Consider the following 19,494-nt stretch of genomic DNA (forward strand, 5'->3'; position numbering starts at 1 on the left):
GGGTCGATTTTGTATCATAGCGTGCCCCTGGCCCGTTCTGTCCACACCTGAATTATGAGACCCTTGTCCTTGCCCGACCAGCCTAATTTGTAGGCGTGTTAAATTGACCGGAGGGTCCTGTGTTACTATATAACAAATACCCTGGGACATCCTTACCACTCAGCCAGCATAAAACCCCAGTATAGGCCCTTCTGTTCAATATGTAGGCCTCTTTGTTAAATTGACCATAGTTCTGCCATTTTCCTGTATAAAAGGCTAAGGGCAGGTCAGATCCAAATCATATCCAGCTCCTCTGTCTGTGAGGCCTCCTGCTCCAAACTAAGAGCCCCCACCCTACTCGTGTGCTAAGTTCACTATCTCAAAGTTCAACATCCCCCTGTTCTTTCGACATACAGCAGACTGCATCCTGGGGTGGTACATACTTTTAGGGAAGTTGCCACCGCAGATGTGTCAAGCTGAGGCAGAATCCCTTTACAATCTGCTTGCCCATCCAATTTACAGCAAGCGCCTTGCCTGAGATGTGAACTTTCACCTAGCTCAAGTACCACAGTTACTGGAAAGGGCGTCACCATGTATGGTAAAATATTAGAACCATACCGTAAGTCACGAGGTAGACGTGGCATGAGATGACGATACCGTAGGCACTTCTGACCGCCTTAAAGAGTATAGGAAGGGAGACCAAAGAAACATCTTTGGACTACCCCACCCGTCTGTTAGTAGATGGCAGGCGGGTGTGGGTGGTTCCCAAAAGCTTTTGTTTTTTGTTTTTAAGATACAATTTAACTTGCCAATATATTTGCTGTATATGCTATGTATGCTATTTTGCTATGCTATTTTGTTCCTAAATTGGTGTATTCTTATTGAGCATTCCATACTTATATAACATTTGCAAAGTTGCTTTCTTTTAGGTTTTAGGTAGGTACGTGAGTATTCTCAGTAATTTAGATCAAGTGCGTTTTGCATTCTGGGAAAATTTTCCTTGATGTAACTTATGTTTCTCATAATGCATTTATAAATGTATCTTTGAGGTTTAGTCTCTCTCTCTCTCTCTCAGACAGTACAATAGTTTTAATACAGAAATGCCATCTTATCCATGTGACTATCTGGATTCTGTATTATGCCTTTGTCTTGCAGTTTTTGAAGTTGCACCTTCTTAATAAAACTGCGAAGTCTTTCAGACTCAGTTTCCATGGCTCACATGTCTGTTTCCTTCATTTTTAGAGCGAGCGTTCCCAGACACCCCGGCTCAAATTAAGGTGCCCTTTTTGTCCCTAGCTCACTCCCTCGCTCACTCCGTGAAGGATCCAAGAGCTCTGTGCTCAGCCCCCTGCCCTCTTGACCCTTAAATAAAGCTCCCTCCAATATTTTGGCGCCGTGATTAGGATTGGCAGTACCAGCAGACAGCTGGGACCGAGAAGACGCAGTCTAAACACTTGTGACTCCTTTCTGACTGAAACCTCAGAGAACAACACTCGGGTAAGACTATGAGTGCTGCCTGACGTGAGTGTGTATTTTGGTAACAGTTTTTGAGAGGAGCGCTTGTGAGACCTCTGCGTTCCTTCTCCCTTTCAGTTTTTCTTCCCTGTCTGGCTGGTCTCGCTAAAGGACATTCTAAAGCTGAGGATGCTTGTGTGTGAAATGGAATTCTGAGCCAGAGAGTAAAATTAGGAAGTTAGGTGATGAACTTGTTTTTCTTGCTATAAATAGACATATGTTATTACTGTGCCTCTCGTAGAGCCAAAGGGAAGACTGCATCTGGCGTCTTTCAGTGGTGCTCATTTTTTTAAATTATTGTTATAACGTGTTACTGTGCCTCTCCACATATAGCAATGAGAGGGCCTCTGTCCGAGGAGTTCCAAGGAGTCATAGGGACCTGACAGAGGGAAAGGTTGCATTTACAATCTTTCAGTGATTATTTATGTGGTTTTTTTCAGTGCTTCTCTGAATATTCAGGGGGGACCCCTATTTCAGTACCAATAGGGAAGAGGTTGATTATTCCGGTTCGCGTAGCTAACAAGCTCAGGGATATCTCCTGTTTAGAGAGGATTACAAGTGGTTTCCCCGGGATGATTTTTAGATATTATGTTTTCGCTAGCTTAAGAATTGTTTTTTTTTTGGACTTACATTATGTTTTTTTTTACTATTATGGAGATATATTTTGTGTAACGGAGATAGAGTTTACGCCTGTGCAGGAAGGCAAGGAGTTTGCATGATCCAAATCTCAGCTTTTTGCGGGCTCAGGAGCGGTTCCGAGTCCCGGATAAGATGTGCCACTCTACGTCTAGTGCCTGGCACATGAGGATCGATGATAAGCAGTTATCAGACTTCCTCTGCTTTTGCGAGGGACTGTCAGTATATATTTTTATTTCCAAAGACAGTCAACATGAGTATTGTATGATTATGGTTTGTGAACAGAACACCTTCCAATGTGGTTTTCTGTTCTCTTCCTGTGCTGAAATGAAATGTAAAGACGTTTATTTTTTGCTATGTTATTTTGAGACACCCTTCTGTACGCATTTAGGCCAGCAGAGGAGAATGCGCAAATAGCGCTGTGGGTTCATATATATATATATATATATATATATATATATATATATATATATAGATAGATAGAAATGTACATAATATGCTTCACATTTTGTATAATTGAAGTGCAAATATTTTAGGGTCAAATGTCTTTTTATTATGGACTTTGTTAGCGTGCATTGTGGTTGTCTTTTTAAGCATCTGTGCCTGGCGCACCGACCCTTCATTATATCAATGCTGTTGCCTTTTTGTGAATAAATAGTATTATATAGTTACCCCTTGCCCCCCCAGCCCCTGTCTGACCCATGTCGCGCAGCACCACATTATTAGCACAGGTCACTTTCAGATAACTGACCATGTAGTGCACAACAATATATCTCGAATTGTTTAACTATTTCCTCACATTTATATTTTGAAGCACGTACTTGGTGACAGGAGGTTGTGTCTGGCGTCTCACTTTGTGCCACAAATACATGTTTATGGAACTGCGTCTGGCAGCTCACATTTGTTTTGAATTTTGATTACTTATTTGGTGTAAATTGTATTGTTTGAACGTTTATTTCTGCAGGGAACGGGAGGCATCTTATCGCATTAAGTTTAACAGTATCCTTTTTTTCAATTGCGTGCTTCCAAAAGGGGAGCTACTTTTCTTCATCACATTGCATTGTGGTTTCCTATCTTAGGCCTGGCAGTAGCCAACGCCTTTCGACTTCTCTCTCCATATTGTAATGGGTGTCCTCTGTTCTTCTCCTTTTTCAGCTACATGCGGTGCACTTTAATAGATATAATGTCTGTCACCTTCTCTCGATTTGCAATTTAGCGTCTCTCCCTCTATTACCTGGCTTATAAGCCTTTCTCCCTGAAGTGCCGCGAATACTGTTCAATAGGTGCTCAATTTCATTATGATTCATGGCCAAGTATCCTGTGACCTTTGAGAAACTTTTTGTAGGATGGGTGGCACTTCTATTTACTTAAATATTTCCCAGAAGTGACCACAATGCGTCTTGTCCTATAGGTCAGAGGCACCTGATAATGTTGTCCTTTTGTGGTCAATAGTTCATCATTAAAAGAGTATAATAATCTGCTCCTTAATCCATTCGACGGACTACCCCGCTGCAGTGACCCCTTGGGTCACTGACGCCTGTGTGGTCTCCTTCAGCCCTCTATCTAAGCATCTTTGGCTGAAGCTCTAATTTCTTATTGTACTTTGAAATGGTCTTTTTCTCTCTCCTCTGCATTGCCCTTATTCTAAAACATTATTGCAAAGCACTAATGGTTGTCCCTCATAACTTAACATGTGCATTCCTAGCACTGCAGTAAAGTGTATGTTGCATTTTGAAAGTATTTCCATTGACTTAAAATATATTTGCATTACATGACTTTGTTCTTCACTCCAGAAATGTGTCTTTAAATGCCAAGACTTTGTTAAGACTTCCAGGCTATATTTGATTTTTAAAAAAAAATTTTTTTTTTAAAAGGGGTTCTATTTTCATATAAATCAGACAGCTATGTTTCTCTATCGTTTACACGTCTATTTTTCATACTTTTGGAGAAGCACCCCCTCAAATTAAGCTGCCTTGGTGTAGTGCCCCAGGACCATGAAATTTCACCCTTTTATTGCCTTTAAATGTATTTTGAAATTGTAAATACTTGCACCATTAATTTTCTCATTTAAGGGTTTGCCTTCTAGATACTTGAGCGTCATAAACATCTATTCTTGTTTTACTATTTTTGGCTGATTACAATTGTGGTTTTGAATAGTCTTTCTGGAGCTAACAAACTGATGAATATATTCTCTGCTGTGTTAATGATTTGATGAATAAAAGTGGCACTTCAACATAAGACCTTTGTTTTTAGAAGGGCAATACTTACCATTCATCTCCTATTTTGCTTATGGGCTCCCCTCATCTCTTTCTCTCACGGTGGTACCACAGGAGATGTTATATATAGGTGTACGTCTCTTGTGCACTACAGTAAGAAGTGATAAGCAGGAACATCTGGGTACGTGCCAAGCACACCCATTTTAACTGAGACAGGTTCAACTGGAGACCACGCAACTGGTGCGTGGTACATCCAGTGAATACTGTGTCTAGCTTCCAATTAGCTGCCTTCACGACTATTAATTACGTCTTTTTGAGCACGGTTTTAAATGGGCTCCCCTATTTTAAACTCATTACACATTAAATTAAGTACATTCTGTTCCTTGACAGTAACACCTCACTCTTCTCATCTCACCTTTCTGGCGTGCTTGCACCCATAGTAAAGGATCCTCCCACTTGAATATTCAGTAAAGTGGTAGTAAGAGGGGGAGGAAGGCTTTTGCATGCATTTCTCGCCACAACACACAGCACCTTTTTGCGTTTTCTGGTTGCTATTACACCCTAGACTAGGCCCAGCGTCAAATGATAGACCAGCCACACAAAAGAAAGAGTGACATAATAAGGTGAGGTCAAGGACTGCCGTCCCTTACCGCCCAGAGCACAATGATAGAAGATGTAATACCAGGTAAAATGGAGCTGTTCCTTTTGATATTTTTGGATCATGGCCCACAATATTAAAAAGACTAAAAATGCCATCAATATAGGTAATATAGTTTCCTGGCAGAAAAGGAGATACTTTCAGTTTCAAGTGCATATTAATATCTCTCTATTTGGATGGCCAATTATAATTCACACTGAAGATTACACCAAATGCTGTAGTACTGAGCAACAAAGTACAGAATAATTTACTCCTACCTGCTTCCAAATTCAGCAACAACTGAAGCAGGCACAAGCAGTAGCCCATCATGCTAGGGCAGATCCAGTAAGTGCTGCCACAAAGAGCACACAGTTGGGGTTAGTTAATAGGGATAATTTTGAAATTGTGTCTCACGGACAAGAAAGTTAGTGACACTAGACTTAGAGCAACGTAAATGTCGGAGCAGATGGTGAACATTAGACAGAAGATTGGAATAAGCAAGTTAAGACTGGAGACTGTTCCCTTCCAATTTCTTGTGCACGGAAGTGCACAGAAGAGGGGAGATAAAATGATGGAGTGGAATGCACGCTAGATATACCTATGGTTTGACTTCATGGGCACATGTCAAATGCTGCTAGGTCTCCTCAGCCTTTCATCTTTCTAAGTTGGATAAAATTAGTACCATTGAGTTAGGGGAACAATAAAGATTTGCTATTTTGCGCCACAATACCATTCTGAGTAAACGTGCGCTTTACAAAAAAGCCATATTATTTTAAAATTCCAGTTTCAATTGTAGAATGGGCTGCACACGCCTCTCCCAAGGACTGTGTATCAATCGGTAATGAATGTATTGATGCAGATGTACAAGACAGAATAGCATATGACACTAAATATATTATTAAAAGGGCTGGGTGGAAGAAAATGAAGAAGGGAACAGGGGAGGATGTATACAAACAGAAAAGGGAGATGAATAGGCCCAAATGGAACGAAATGTTTACCAACGATAATGCTTGCCCCCTTGGCCCGTCTTTTTTCATGGTTCATCACTTGTACGATGTGATAGGAAGATCAGACTGCTTTCCTAAAGCTGTATTTCCACTACCTCAGGTCACTTCATTCCCCCACATGAAATGGACTTCATCAACATACCCCCCCCCTACTAAAACTACAAGTACGTGTTGGTTATTGTGTGCATGATCAGCAAATGGACTAACGCATGCCAGTTCAAGAACAGCAATGCACAAACTATTGCCAAATGCCTTCTGAAAGAGTTCATAGCTCGCTTTTGAGAACCTATGCTTTTGGGTTCTGAAAATGGACCAGCGTTCATCTCGCATGTGATTGAGGGGTTGTGCAAGGGGCAAGGAGCCACACAGAAACAACATGTGTTCCACGGAAACTACCAAGTGGGGATGGTATCCCAAGCTCATCCTGAAGGGTTGCACGTGCTACACAGAAGAGAAAGGACGAGTGTGTAAGTGGGCCCCAAGGATACATCAACTAAAGAACGTCTGGAAACATCGACGCCCCAACCCCTCAGTCTACAAGTTGTGACAACGAGACATCTTTACCTTTTCTTCACTTTGTTTTCTTCATATCGAATGTGCCTAAGTAATAGAAGTGCTTGAAAACCTCTCAAATTACTTGAAGACAGGCACCAATGGTTACTTTTTCTGTTTAAGGGTATCATCTCTGAGGCTCTACATTATTATTCAGCAGACTTTTTTTGAACATAGTACAGACGCAGCAGAAGATAAGACCTTCTTCCAACTAGTCACACTAGCCACACGTACCAACGATTGGAACAATGCCTCAAGACTTGCTCAAGACTTTCAGAACAATTGGAGAAAATGATCATGGGTGCTACTGGCAGCATTGACCCCCCATTGCTGATATTATAATGACTTTTGTACCACATTGAATAAATTGCCATTGATAAAGACGGGACAGGGGGACAGTTGACTGAGCAGGATGTTGTTTTTGCACACACCGGCCTACCGACACAGAAAGAGGCATGTGTTACAATGTCATACCTGTTTGTTCTAATGTACAACATGCTCTTCAGTAAAAACACTGAGTACGTAGTAGTTGCACCTCCTAAGAAATGCATAATTAGCAAAGGGAGAACAAGGATAGAACAGGGAATGTGAATAACGTAGCACTTATAGAAGTTGTTAGAAGTAACAATAGGACTACACTAAATGCAGTCTGCAACCATTACCAAATACCTCAAAGACCTCAAAGGTATGCTGTAAAGATTTTGTTCAACCGGAGACCTCATCTGAGAGTCATACTGCTTCATCCGGCTAGAGATTTGTAATGTCTGCAAAAAGTACGCATCAAGGTTTTCCAAAAGGCTACTTTACTTCACTGAGCCCTCACCACTTACATTATGTGAGTGTACTTTGTTGATACCCAAAATACGCTTAAAAGTTGGAACGACAAAAATAGTCATCCACTGCAAATGCTACATTTGACCCATCATGAGTGCTCACCAGTCTGCCTCACTTGATCTCCTTGCCAGCTAAGAAGCTAATAAACAAAGGCCCATCATTATCTGCAGGTCTCAGCAGTATGTAGCTACTCAACTGGAGCCTTGCACCCTCCAGTTTGGTGGCAACTGACATTTCCATTATCAAAAAAACGTTTTCTATGTTTGAAGGTAAAGATTTTGACTATCACCAACCACCTGCTATAGTCTAGCCATACACATTAAAAAGGCAGTCACTTTAGGGACCTGTTTGTGGAGAGCACCGACCAGTATTTTGCTGAAAATGTGGACTCGGTACATTCCGACTGCATCCTCTGGGAGGCGTATAAGGTGGTGGCCAGGGATTTTGTGCAGGCAACAAGTGGCGGCAAGCGCAAGGAAAAATGTGCTCAGTGTGTAGCTTTGGAGCAGGAGCTTCTGGATCTTGAGCGGACAATGGCTTCCGAGCCATATACTTAAGCTCAAGCAAAAAGAGCTTAACGATCTGGAGGAAAACGCCCCTCGCTACACAGAGGAAGATCTATGACCTGGGAGACAAGGCTAACAAACTAATCGCTTGGCTAGAAAAGAAGGACAGGAGTCGTAATTGAGTCTCCGACATTAGGACTGAGGGCGGCTCTAGGGTTGGCACAGGCACAGAATTAGCGGATTTCTTTGCTGAGTACTACGAGAACATATACCAATCACGGACCAAGCGGGGGGGAAGTGGAGTCCTACGAGTTACTCAAAGATATGGCTCTGCCAACGCTTGAGAAGGGGGATAGAGTGGTGCTTGACTCAGACTTTACCGTAGAGGAAGTAGAAAATGCCATACGAGATTTGCAGTCCGGGAAAGCGCCAGGCCCGGACTCCCCACAGAGGTGCACGGTGAGCAAATTAGCCCCACACATGCTCAATATGTTCCTCGGTGCAAGGGACGATAGCCAACTCCCAGAGGATCTCAGGATGACGACCATTGTAGTATTCTTGAAGAAAGGTAAACCGCATGACCTTTGTAGTTCATACAGACCTATCTCCCTCTTGAATTTTGAAGCAAAAGTATTGGCCAAGGTCATTGCAACCCGTTTGAGCATGGTTATCCAGTCCCTCATTCACCCAGATCAAACCGGCTTTATGCCGCATAGGAGTACCAGGCCTTATTTGCTACGTTTATACGGCGTCATGCAGATGACCCAAGGTAATCGGGATGTGCCTGCCGCCCTCCTATCGCTCGACGCTAAGATGGCGTTCGACAGCATCGAATAGCCATACTTGTTCGCTGTCCTGGATAAAATTGGGATGAGTGCAAAGCTACGGCAGTGGATTTGCCTATTATACACTGCCCCAATGGCGCGAGTGCGAGTCAATGAGAATATATCATGAGCCTTTAAGCTCCATCGGGGCACGAGGCAGGGCTGCCCATTGTCACCGATGCAGTTTGTGTTAGCATTGGAACCGTTAGCGGTCTGGATTCGAGGGGATCCGGTGGTTAGAGGAATTAATCTTGGGAGAGGCTAGGAAGAGCGAATATCCTTATATGTGGACGATATTCTACTGTATGCCCACAGGCCACGCCAAACGTTTCACCGGCTTATTCATATAAAACAATCGTTCGGAACATACTCTGGATATTGTGTTAATTGGGACAAATCCCTAGTGTTCTCATTGGTGGGGGAGCTCCCTCCCCTAACGTCAGTATGTTCAAAACTGGTGAGGAAGGAAACGTTTAAATATTTAGGCATATGGATATCGCACTCAGAGCATGAGTTCATGCAATTAAACATACAGACACAATTGGAACGTCTACGAGACGATGCAGCCCACTGGAGACGACTACCTGTTTCCCTAGCAGGCAGAGCAGGTCTCTTTAAAATGATGGCTCTCCCCCGCCTACTGTATGTGGTTCAAAACACACCATTTCGAATACTAGAGGCCTTTTTTCCGATCTGTCGAATCCGAACAGTGTACGTTGTTGTGGGGAGGTGGCAGCCCCAGGAATGCGCTCAAGAAACTTCAGAAAGGAGTGTACTATGGGGGCCTTGCTGTCCCTAACATTAGGCTATATTACTGGGCTTCCCAATTCGTTAATATTAACGGATGGGTCTTCTCTCACTTGAGGAACCGGCATATAGAGTGGATCGGCTAGCAATGAGCAATGGCAATTATCGGATGGAGCTGTATAGGAAAATAAGGAGCAATCCACTCCTCCCGGTCCACACCCGTACAGTCATCGAAGTATGGCATAAGGCGAATAAAATGACAGGATGGGAGGCAAAGCTCACAGAGCTGACGCCTTTATGGGACGGAGACTGTTTGAGTGAACTGAAACGACTGAAGGGATTTCGGCAATGGGATCGATTTGTTGGGGGATGTATGGAAGAGAAGAGAGATGATAGATTTCGACACATTGAGGGAGGAGTTTCACATAGGAGGGGGAGGAATTTCTCAGATACCGACAACTACGACATGCTCTTCATTGTCACCTGAAGGACGGCACTCCGCTACCGGAGTATTCACTACTTGAGGATCGCCTCCTACTTGATCCCATTACTGATAAAGCGATATCTCTCACTTATAAGAAGCTTGTGAATAATTCCTCAGACTGCTTGGGCCCTCTGCGAGAGGCATGGGAATCGGATGTGGGCCTCCTCGAGGACGATGACTGGGCCGAGGCCTTACAGAGCCCTAGAGAAATCGCCATTAGTGCACAGCTTAGGCTTGCCCAGCTTTGTATTCTCCGTAGATCGTATGCCTCACGCATGGTCCACGTACGCATGGGTAGCTGTACGACGGATGAGTGTGTTCGGGGATGTGGTGAGTCTGGGTCCTTTTTCCATATTTTATGGTCCTGCCCCAAAATTCAAGGATACTGGGATGGTATTACCCGTATGATGACAGAGGTAGTGGGAGAGAGTGTCCTACTAGATCCGAGGTGGCATATCCTGGGAGTAACGGGATAGATGACGTGGCCGCAATGGGCCAAGACTTGGCTGGCCTTAGCAGGGGGGTGGCCAAGAGAAACATCGCCTAGGCATAGGGGCGGTGACGACCCCCACACTGGAAGCCTGGAAAAAAGATGTGGATTGGTGTCAGGGTGCAGAGCGGGTGATATATCAGAGCCGGGGCTGCCCAGGTGAAGCCAAAAAGATATGGGGGGCGAGGGCGCAAAATCGAGGTCCGTGAACAATGTCACAGGGGGTGCTCCAGTAATTGCCAAGGAGATGAGAGGCTCCTATATTCATAGATTGTACGGTTAATTCAAGCTATTGGGTGCCAAAGATGTTTGTCATGTTCTGAGATGCCTGTGAAGATGTTCCTCCTGTGCTGCTACAATGTAATTGATGATGATCTGAAGCTTGTTTTTTCTTTTTTTTATGTTTAATAAAAAGATCTTTAAAAAAGAAATGTAAAAAAAAGCCAGTCACTTGCCTGGGGTACATGGAGACATAGGTTCCTATGGTCAATCACTGGGGGTACATACACTCCTGAAGAGGAAATGCATTCTTTGACACCTTTCTATTATTTCTAATGTAGCAAATTTTATATTTGATTTCAATAAGGAGTGTTTCAGTTTTTGAACAACTATTCAATTACCAATTCACAACTTTATTCGATCGTTTATAAAAAACAGACCATAAAGGTACAAATTCATCCTCAAATGTCAACACTAATATGTAGCCATGTATACAAAATAAAAACTAAGAAAAAAGAGAGAAAAGACCGATATGACCATTTACCTACTACATAGTGAACAGGTTAAAAACAAGTTAAAAAACAAGTTAAAAACAATTGAATGAAGAATTCATTTTGGTTATTGCAGCCTAAATATCATCCCCGGTTTCCTCTTTTTAAAACAAGCTCACAAGAATGAAGCTACGGAAAAACATACAAATAAATTCGGTAAGGATTTAAAAAAGTAAACTGCCACCCGACACTGTGTGAATCTATGGTGCCTCAGAATTGAAAGGATAAATGTATTCCTTTCTTCAGTATACTTCTTGCAGAAAAGTATTATATGGAGGTCTGACTGCGGTGAGTGATTGTTACAAGCGCAGTTTGACAGATCTGCCAATTTGTTGCATTTTCTAGGATACCCTAGTAGTAACAATCATATTCAGACGAAAGCGGAGTACAATAAATCTATGTTGCACATTGTTAATGCGAGAAAGATAGAAAAAGCCTTCCCCGGGTCTTGATGGGGCCAGGTCATAGTGGTTGAATTTTGGAAACTATTCTTTGCCCGTCATGCATGGTTTGCTCTCTGCATAAATAGTTCCGTTATCCTATTCTTTGTGACCTTCTTACAGGATTCGGGATCCTGAAATAATTCGCATAGCTCATTCAGTTTGGCCTCAACATATTTTAACCATCCAATCCTCTATTACTATTCAACTAGTTTTCACAATTGTCCCTTTATTTTCCTTGTTACATTTTTTCTTTTAAATTTTACATAGGCCTCTAAGTCATTTATTCCTTTAATCATTTTGTCTGGGTGGTTTGTTACACATAACACCGCACATATTTTCTAAGACGACTTTTGTGGCTCCGGTCAAGCTACCAAAGGTGAGCTGCGTTTACCTCAATTTGCCTCAGTGGACACCAATTAGGGCAGTGTGTGTGCTCAGCAACTCGGACCAAGACTACGCTGTCTCACAAAGCCTGTCAACCAAATTTTCTACATTTCCTCTTTAAGGTTGGAAGTGTTCCACACGTTCAAAACACCTTAACTAACTAGAAGCTCAGCATCCAGGCAGTCATGAGCAGCAAAAGAGAAGAGATCTGTAAAGAGCAACTTCAATTAGTAGAGAAAAACCTCCCCCCCCCCCCACCGAGTCTCAAGGAAAAGGGGAAGGCAGAGGGGGGACAAAGCAACAACGACTTGGGAACTCGTAAGCATGACCACATGACTCAATGCAGTACCTCAGCAGAAAAGATGGTCTTCTCCGACCTGAAAAAGACTTCTTGCAGATTTCTGTTATGCTTGTAGACTGGGTTGTATCCGAGCCATTTTGTTCCACATTTGAGACACCACACAGCCAAGGTGGCACCTAAGTTTGCTTGCTAGGGGGGCAGCAAACAAATTCTACTCAGAGGTCTTTCCCAGTAAATGTAGGAGTTTTTTCTTTTTCATTGGAGCAGATGGAAATAGTGGAGTTCTTCTCTACATCTAGTCCTACCCATACCATGGTGGAATGAGCTGAACAAAGAGCAAAAATGCAGAAGACCTGATCAAGTACACCTCGATCTTTTCTGTTGGTTTTTTGATCTATATGACGCACCAGCAAAATAAAAGCAGTTGTGGTGTACCATCATGAGCCAAAGAAGTACAAAGGGGCAGAGGATGGGAATATTTACAAATTACCCCCCTGTGCGTTAGATAACAGGGCAAGGAAGAACATGTGCTGAAATTATGCATCTGAGGCACTGTGTCGTAAGCTACTGTGCGTTATGTAAAAATAGCAAATAAAATCAGTAGATATTAATAAAAAGCTGTTGTAAACCAACAGATGCTTACCCAGTTTTTGCTTCTCAGTGGCAAAAAGTAATAATAGTGGCAGAAGTCCAGCACCAGGGTGTAGCCGCTGAGGATCTGGGTGTAGAAGCAGAGCTGCAGAAAGAGCCAGTGGTTATCCTCGCCAACGCAATTGTTTATCCTATGAAAAAATGTAAAGCGTATTACCTTGCACGTTTTAAATCAGGCAATTGCTGTAACATGATGCATTCAAATGTGATGCGACACACTAGCCTTTCACATTTATTTTATTGAATTTCTTTCATGTGGATCTGTAGAGCGCAAAATAGACATTCAGTTTGCGTACCGTTAGTGCACAGACACACTACAGTCACTTTAGCACGAGTGGACGAGACAATCTGTGACACAGCAGACAAAATAACACACAAATGAAATAAATCCTGTGGGGCAGCCTTAGAAGCATACATCAGCGTTGGCAGGCAGGTTTAGGGGCATACAGACAGCAGTAGGGTTCAAACAGGAAGCACAGGGGAAGTGGAGGGCGGTAGGTGTTCAGAGGTAAAGCTCTCGTGACACTGCAGGCAATGTGGGGGACGTGGTACACCTCAGGGGGAGAGGTCTGAGGTGGCCGAGAACGTTAACCTTCTGTTAGTTCACTGGTCTGGCGGAGAGGGGAGTAGGTTGTCACTAGTGTTAGCAGCTCTGTGGTAACAGACTACGAGGCTATATCCACAGTGTGCGAAAAATCACGAACATTGAAAGAAATTGGATGTTGAGAGGGTGATTGTCCTGTAACAGAGATCTTGGCAGTACTAAGTGTCTACTGGGAGGGTGGGTGGAACATTTGGGATGTCGGGGGTAGGAGTCCGGTCATCCAGGTATGACAGTGTTGTGCCGTCCAGGCTTCTGTTGGTCAAGCAGAGGACCTTTCATTTCATTTTGCTCTCTCTCTCTGAGACTGTGTGTGCATTACAGTGGATATTTTTGTCTTGGTAAGCAGGATCAAGTAGACAGTTCACGAAGATAAATTGGTTGTAGATTTTTGGAAGACCAGTTTCAGGTTATTCAGACGGATCCCTCCACCAGGAGCATCCTCTCGGCTAACCCCACTCTCTGCTACTGCCAACCAGGTCAGACTAGGACACCTCCCCGTTTGATGACCCCATAAGCTTAGCCGGCAGAGCAGGGAGATCGGGGTATGGACATCAGCTTCTAACAGCAGGCTAAAGAGGGAAGCAGAACCAGGTAGGTGTCCTGTTCTTTTATAGCCTATCTAGGTGGTGTTTCTTGAGTGCTACATGGCAGGATTACCAGAGGCAATTCTAGAGATACAGACAGTGGCTACTTTTCAAGCATGTGTCTGGGAATGTCTTTCTGGGCTCTCCAGAGGGTTTTCTTGGATTATACACTGATTAAGGGAGACCAGGTGAAGCTGCTGCCATGTGTACTTTGGCTCACAGTCAGAAGGTTGTGAGATATTTGAAGACAGCGAGGAGCACGGGCAGTGTTTGGTAACAATACAGTATGTGGCATCTCATTTTTTTACTTATTATATTATTCCATCAGATTTGATGTCTTTGGAATTAAATTGTATGCTCTGTCAATTTACAAACTGTAAATTAACACAATATCTCCTTTTTAATTGTGGAAGTTTTTTAACAAATGTGTTTTATATTGTATGATTTTCTTATTGCATGTATCTTTTTATGATCTGCCTTTTGGAAATTGCATAAAGAACAAGCATTGGCATAGCCAATAGGTCGCGCCTTTGGGACCTCATAAGTGTTTAGCCATGCAACAGTTGATGTTGTTGCACCAGGGATATTGTGCTGCATAACTAAATACTTATAGGGTCCCAAAGGCGAGACCTATTGGCTATGCCAATGCTTGTTTAAGGTGGCTAACAAAAGCTTTAAAGACTTGGTTTAAATAAAGGTGCAATTATAACTTTTATAGGCTCCTCACCTCACAGGATTGTTTCAATTCTAAAGCACCCACACAAGAGGCACAAAGAGGTGTCAGCTTTCTGAACCTGGCAATCAACAGCCACACTTAACAGAGATTAGGAAAAGAGACAATAGAGTGGCTTCAACTAAAGGGCCTTTCACACTCTGAAAAACAGAAGCTGCAGTTACACTCTTTACCTCCACCATATACTAAATGGTAGTGTTCAGGAAATCAAATCAGCAGCTACTGGAAGCAAAAGGATCTAACTGAATTTTTAAAGAAAGTCCTATCTCCTCCTTCCCCACTTCAGTGCCTATGCCTCCTCCCTCCAGCTTCAGGAATTTAAGCAATACAATTCTACTGCCTGGGAAACAACCTCACTTCCATTTTGCTTGCATTAACAAGTCTTGGACTTCCAAAATTGTACCCAAGGGCCTCCATTGCTCTAGCTCACCCACATGCACGCCATGTACCACACAGGACCCATAAAATAACAAATACAACATTCAATTAGGATGTTCACACAAGGATCGCGATATGGCATAGATGCAGAACTTTACATGAGTGGGCAAGTAGGCTTCCATTCCAGAAACACAGATGAAAAAAAAACTTGTTTTAGCTACTGATATGGCAGGGCCTGTATTCCATGGTTCACCTAATGGGAGGATACTTTGGGCGCCCCAATTAGGTCTAGGATGCACACGTCAAAGGCAGGCTTAGGTCTTCACACACATCCTAGATTAGCGTAGGGCTAGGGTCAAAATCGAAAATCAGTATACCAAATACTCAGAGGTGGGCACTCAATGCAGGGAACACAACTGTATACAATGCAGGGGGCAGTCCCATTCAATCTCTACTATCCACTTAAATGGGTGCATTGGTGCCCCACATGGGGGAGTGAACACTTTACTGATGATACAGTAAAACATGCTGTCTCAAATCCAAACAATGTTTCTTTCTACAATTTTAAATCCTCAAACTACATGCTATCGCATAAGGCCTACTCCAATTGATTTTCTATTCTTAATACCCTGAATAAAAAATTGGCCTTGACTTAAAACTATTGTTTCTTCTCCTTTCGTTTTACCCTTTACATCTCATTCTCTGCATGCATTACCCTCTCCGCGTGAGGCCAATGGTAAGCTGCATGCTAGTCTGTCTTACAATCTATTATTGTACTTCAGCAATTGACCACAACCTCTCTAACTATTAAACCATATCACTGCAACCCAACGGTTTATATTTTCCTGTAACGTAACTACACATCTCACCAAATTATTTGCATTGACTCACTATTGAGCACACGGCAGTTAACTGACCATTGCGAATCTTTGTTTCGTAAGGGGATTGCTTTCCTTTACAGCACACAAATAATACCAATAACGACGTAATCAGTGCACTAACCTTGGGGTACGGAGAAGCATGGTACTCGCTGTAGGGAGCTTCAACGCCTCATCAGAGGGTAACAATCGCATTGTAAATGCAGTTACAATACAAGGACGTGAATTTACTATACTCTCATAGACTACTGCGTGTAGTTTAAAGTGGAACCTGTTTGTACAGGACCACCCATCCATGAAGTGACATGCCCAGAGACAACATTACACTTATCGCCATTAATTCTTCACATTACCTTCTTACTTCTGCCCATGTTTCCTCTTTTTGTCTCATTTATCCCTCCTTCTTCACAAACCTCACAAACAGCAATGCCCATTTCCATTATCCCTCCCTTCTTCCCATACACCACTTTTTTCTTGGCGACTCTTCCTCCTCAATGCATAGAGACATCAACCAGCATTATAAGAGGCATGAATTATGGTCACAGACCCCAACCTTTGCTCCGTGAAAGCACCAGACCCGGAGAACGAAATGGTAAACAATCCTTGGGCTCTGCCCTGGACATTCCACTGGCAACTGCTGTGATACTAGTATTGTTTTCGTCTTACGGCCACCGTAAGGTATGTTGATAGACTGGAAAGAACAAACAGGAAGTGAGACGCAGGCTAGTATGGCAGCGCCACCAATCATCGAAATGAAGGAAGGACAAGACCGTCAACGTAAACAGCCAAACATACCGGCCGCCTTGAAACTGCAATGAAGTCAATGCAGACGAACAAGCAGTTTTTCCGGCACAATATTAGAAACGAGGGATAAGCGGGTGGCCACCTTTCATTGGCAGAACAATGCAAGAGCTATGTTTTCTAAGCCAAAAAAAAGTAAAAAACGATGCCTGAAATAAGTAAAATAGCCTATGCGGGAAAGAATGCAGAAAATATGAGTTCCATCAATGTTGTGCTAAGTGAACGATAGTCATTTTAAAACTCATCGAATATGCTTTATTCGAAACATTAAAGCTATGTTTAATTTGTTATTATTCGATGGGCCTGCTATGCCGTATAAATAATTACAATAGCGATGACGTGCACGGCCCTTGGGTCCCTGAAGTAGGGTCACCAAACTTTCATAGCTAACAAGTCTTACCCAGAAAAACAAGCGCGGCCGTGAGGTTTAAGATTGGATGCGAGGGGCTCAAAGGGGTTTCAGTGGCGCGTTTCCCTTGCCGAAGTGAGCAAGGGCACCATCTGGTTTCAAAGCTCGATTCCGCAAGGGAATCGCCAAACGTGCATGCGTTGCCATTCAAAGCAATGCAATGCGTGCACGTTTTTGCCTGAAAAACTGAATCGACTCCTAAAGGTCTCCTCCTATTAGGCGCATGTGCGCTGCGTAGGCGAGACCTAAAAATGAAGGATTGACAGTATGTGGCAAAGGCCAAACAGAAAAACGTAGGTCCGCCAGTTAACTTGGAGGACACATCTGCCCATGTACTCTTCCATGACCCCTGCACGTTCTGCAGCACATGGGAAGGTCTGAGGAGTGCACTCACTTGCAGGCAGAGGACTGTGGCTGGAGCAGAGTACGGATCCGCAGTGGTGGAGCGCAGGTGCATATGAAGGAACTGCAAAGACCTGAGCTGCTACAAGCTTGGCCACCGTAACATTTGTCCTTGTAGTGGCCCACTATGAGCAGCAGTTTCTGAAGAAAGTGAGTCTTCCACATAAGAGACTTTAGGAGTCTTTGCAAGCATTCCAGGTGCTGCCACATCCCACCATCGCTACTTATACCAGTTTAAACACTACTGTTCCCTATTTTGTCCTCAGCATCTTGTTCCCATTACAAGAAATCGGATGCAGCAGAATAACTAATGAGCTTTACACCTGTACTTTCAATGTTAAAAAAGAATGTAGGCACTGTGAAGCAGAATCTGGCTCAAATTAAAAACTATACAAATTACTACATAACAATACGCTTTTAGAAAAGAAACACAACATTGTACTGTTGGATGAAATTTCAAGCTGCTCACATTTTTTTTTAAACTGCATCCCCGAATATCTGCTTAGAAGCATTCGAAACACTCGCCTGCTGCCTCTCGGATTAAAGGCGGCAAATGCAGTGTGACATGAATGCCACTCTTTATCAGGGGCTCTCGGAGTCAACGAAATAAAGAGGAGTCATGCAATACAAGCAGCATCACCACCTGGTGGCCATGTTTGGAACAACTGCAAACAGTACTGAGGTCCCTCGAAGGTTCGGGGGCAACCAAAGCTTCGAAGACTTTTGAAAAGAATTTTAAAGGAATGAAATATTTGGTGTGGTGGAACGCAAATGGCAACTTGGCATGAGCGTTGTATCTACAAATAACTGAAATAAATGAAAATAAATTTAAAGCGCGTGAACAAATTGACAAGCAGCGTTACGAGTTGAATGAACATTCAATGAAGTAAAAGGAGTTTGACAATCTTGATGAAGAGAGGACAATTGGGGATATAAAACTCAAGATTAAAGATCTCGTTGCTAGAGACCAGTCCCGTGGGTCGGGGTACGTTCAAAACTGAGAGAAGCATTTCCGTGTATTTTAGAAAAAAGGTTTTGCTTGAAAAATTATTTTAAAAAGTCATACTGCGAAGATTCTAGTGTTACTTTTCCATAAGCGGAAGTCTCACACTTCCATGCGGGTTGAACGATTCTGCAATGCATGGATGTTGGAAACTTGATGCAAACGTAGAGACTATATTTTCAAAATGTTATGCTTGGGTTTTTGGCATTCGAGCTCAATATTGTCAAGCTAAAGGACAATGATCACTGTCAAAACTCCTTTTATATGGGCACGTCTCTCAGTATTGTGGCAGAATTTTCAGAACACCAAAATCACTATGGGCCAGATGTACGACCATTGGGAATTGCGACTCACAAATTGCGACAAATTGTGACTCGCAATTTGCGTGTCGCATATCCCAATGCACAATAGTGTCTCAGACACTGTTTGCGATTCCCAATTGGGTCGCAAATTGCATGCCTCATGAATATTAATGAAGCTGTCGCAATTTGCTACCCCATTGGGAATGGCGGCCTGCAGACCACCATGTCTGGGACTACTATGTCAATAAAGCATTTGTTTTTTTAAATGCAGCCCGTTTGAAAACGGGATGCATTTAAAAAAGAAAAATGAAACTTTTCAGTTTCATTTTTTAAGGCCAGGCATTGGTCCCTGGGACCACTGCCTGCTCTTATAAAAGATTTGCCCATGCATTCACAAAGGGATAGGGGTCCCCTGGGTACCCCT

At 43.0% G+C, this 19,494-nt stretch overlaps 1 protein-coding gene across 4 annotated transcripts in view; it reads right to left on the bottom strand.

Moving 5' to 3' along the window:
- The window catches only part of ZDHHC21 (zDHHC palmitoyltransferase 21), a 230,126-nt gene that overhangs the window by 80,898 nt on the left and 129,734 nt on the right, over positions 1-19,494 (bottom strand). For all 4 annotated transcript variants that reach the window (XM_085633770.1, XM_085633781.1, XM_085633799.1 and 1 more), the window contains one exon: positions 12,969-13,107. In XM_085633770.1, coding sequence (XP_085489896.1) covers positions 12,969-13,107 — 139 coding nt within the window. The remainder of the gene's footprint in view (positions 1-12,968; positions 13,108-19,494) is intronic.

This window comes from Triturus cristatus, chromosome 2_1 (genome assembly GCF_964204655.1).
Source record: "Triturus cristatus chromosome 2_1, aTriCri1.1, whole genome shotgun sequence".
Taxonomy (NCBI): Eukaryota; Metazoa; Chordata; class Amphibia; order Caudata; family Salamandridae; genus Triturus; species Triturus cristatus.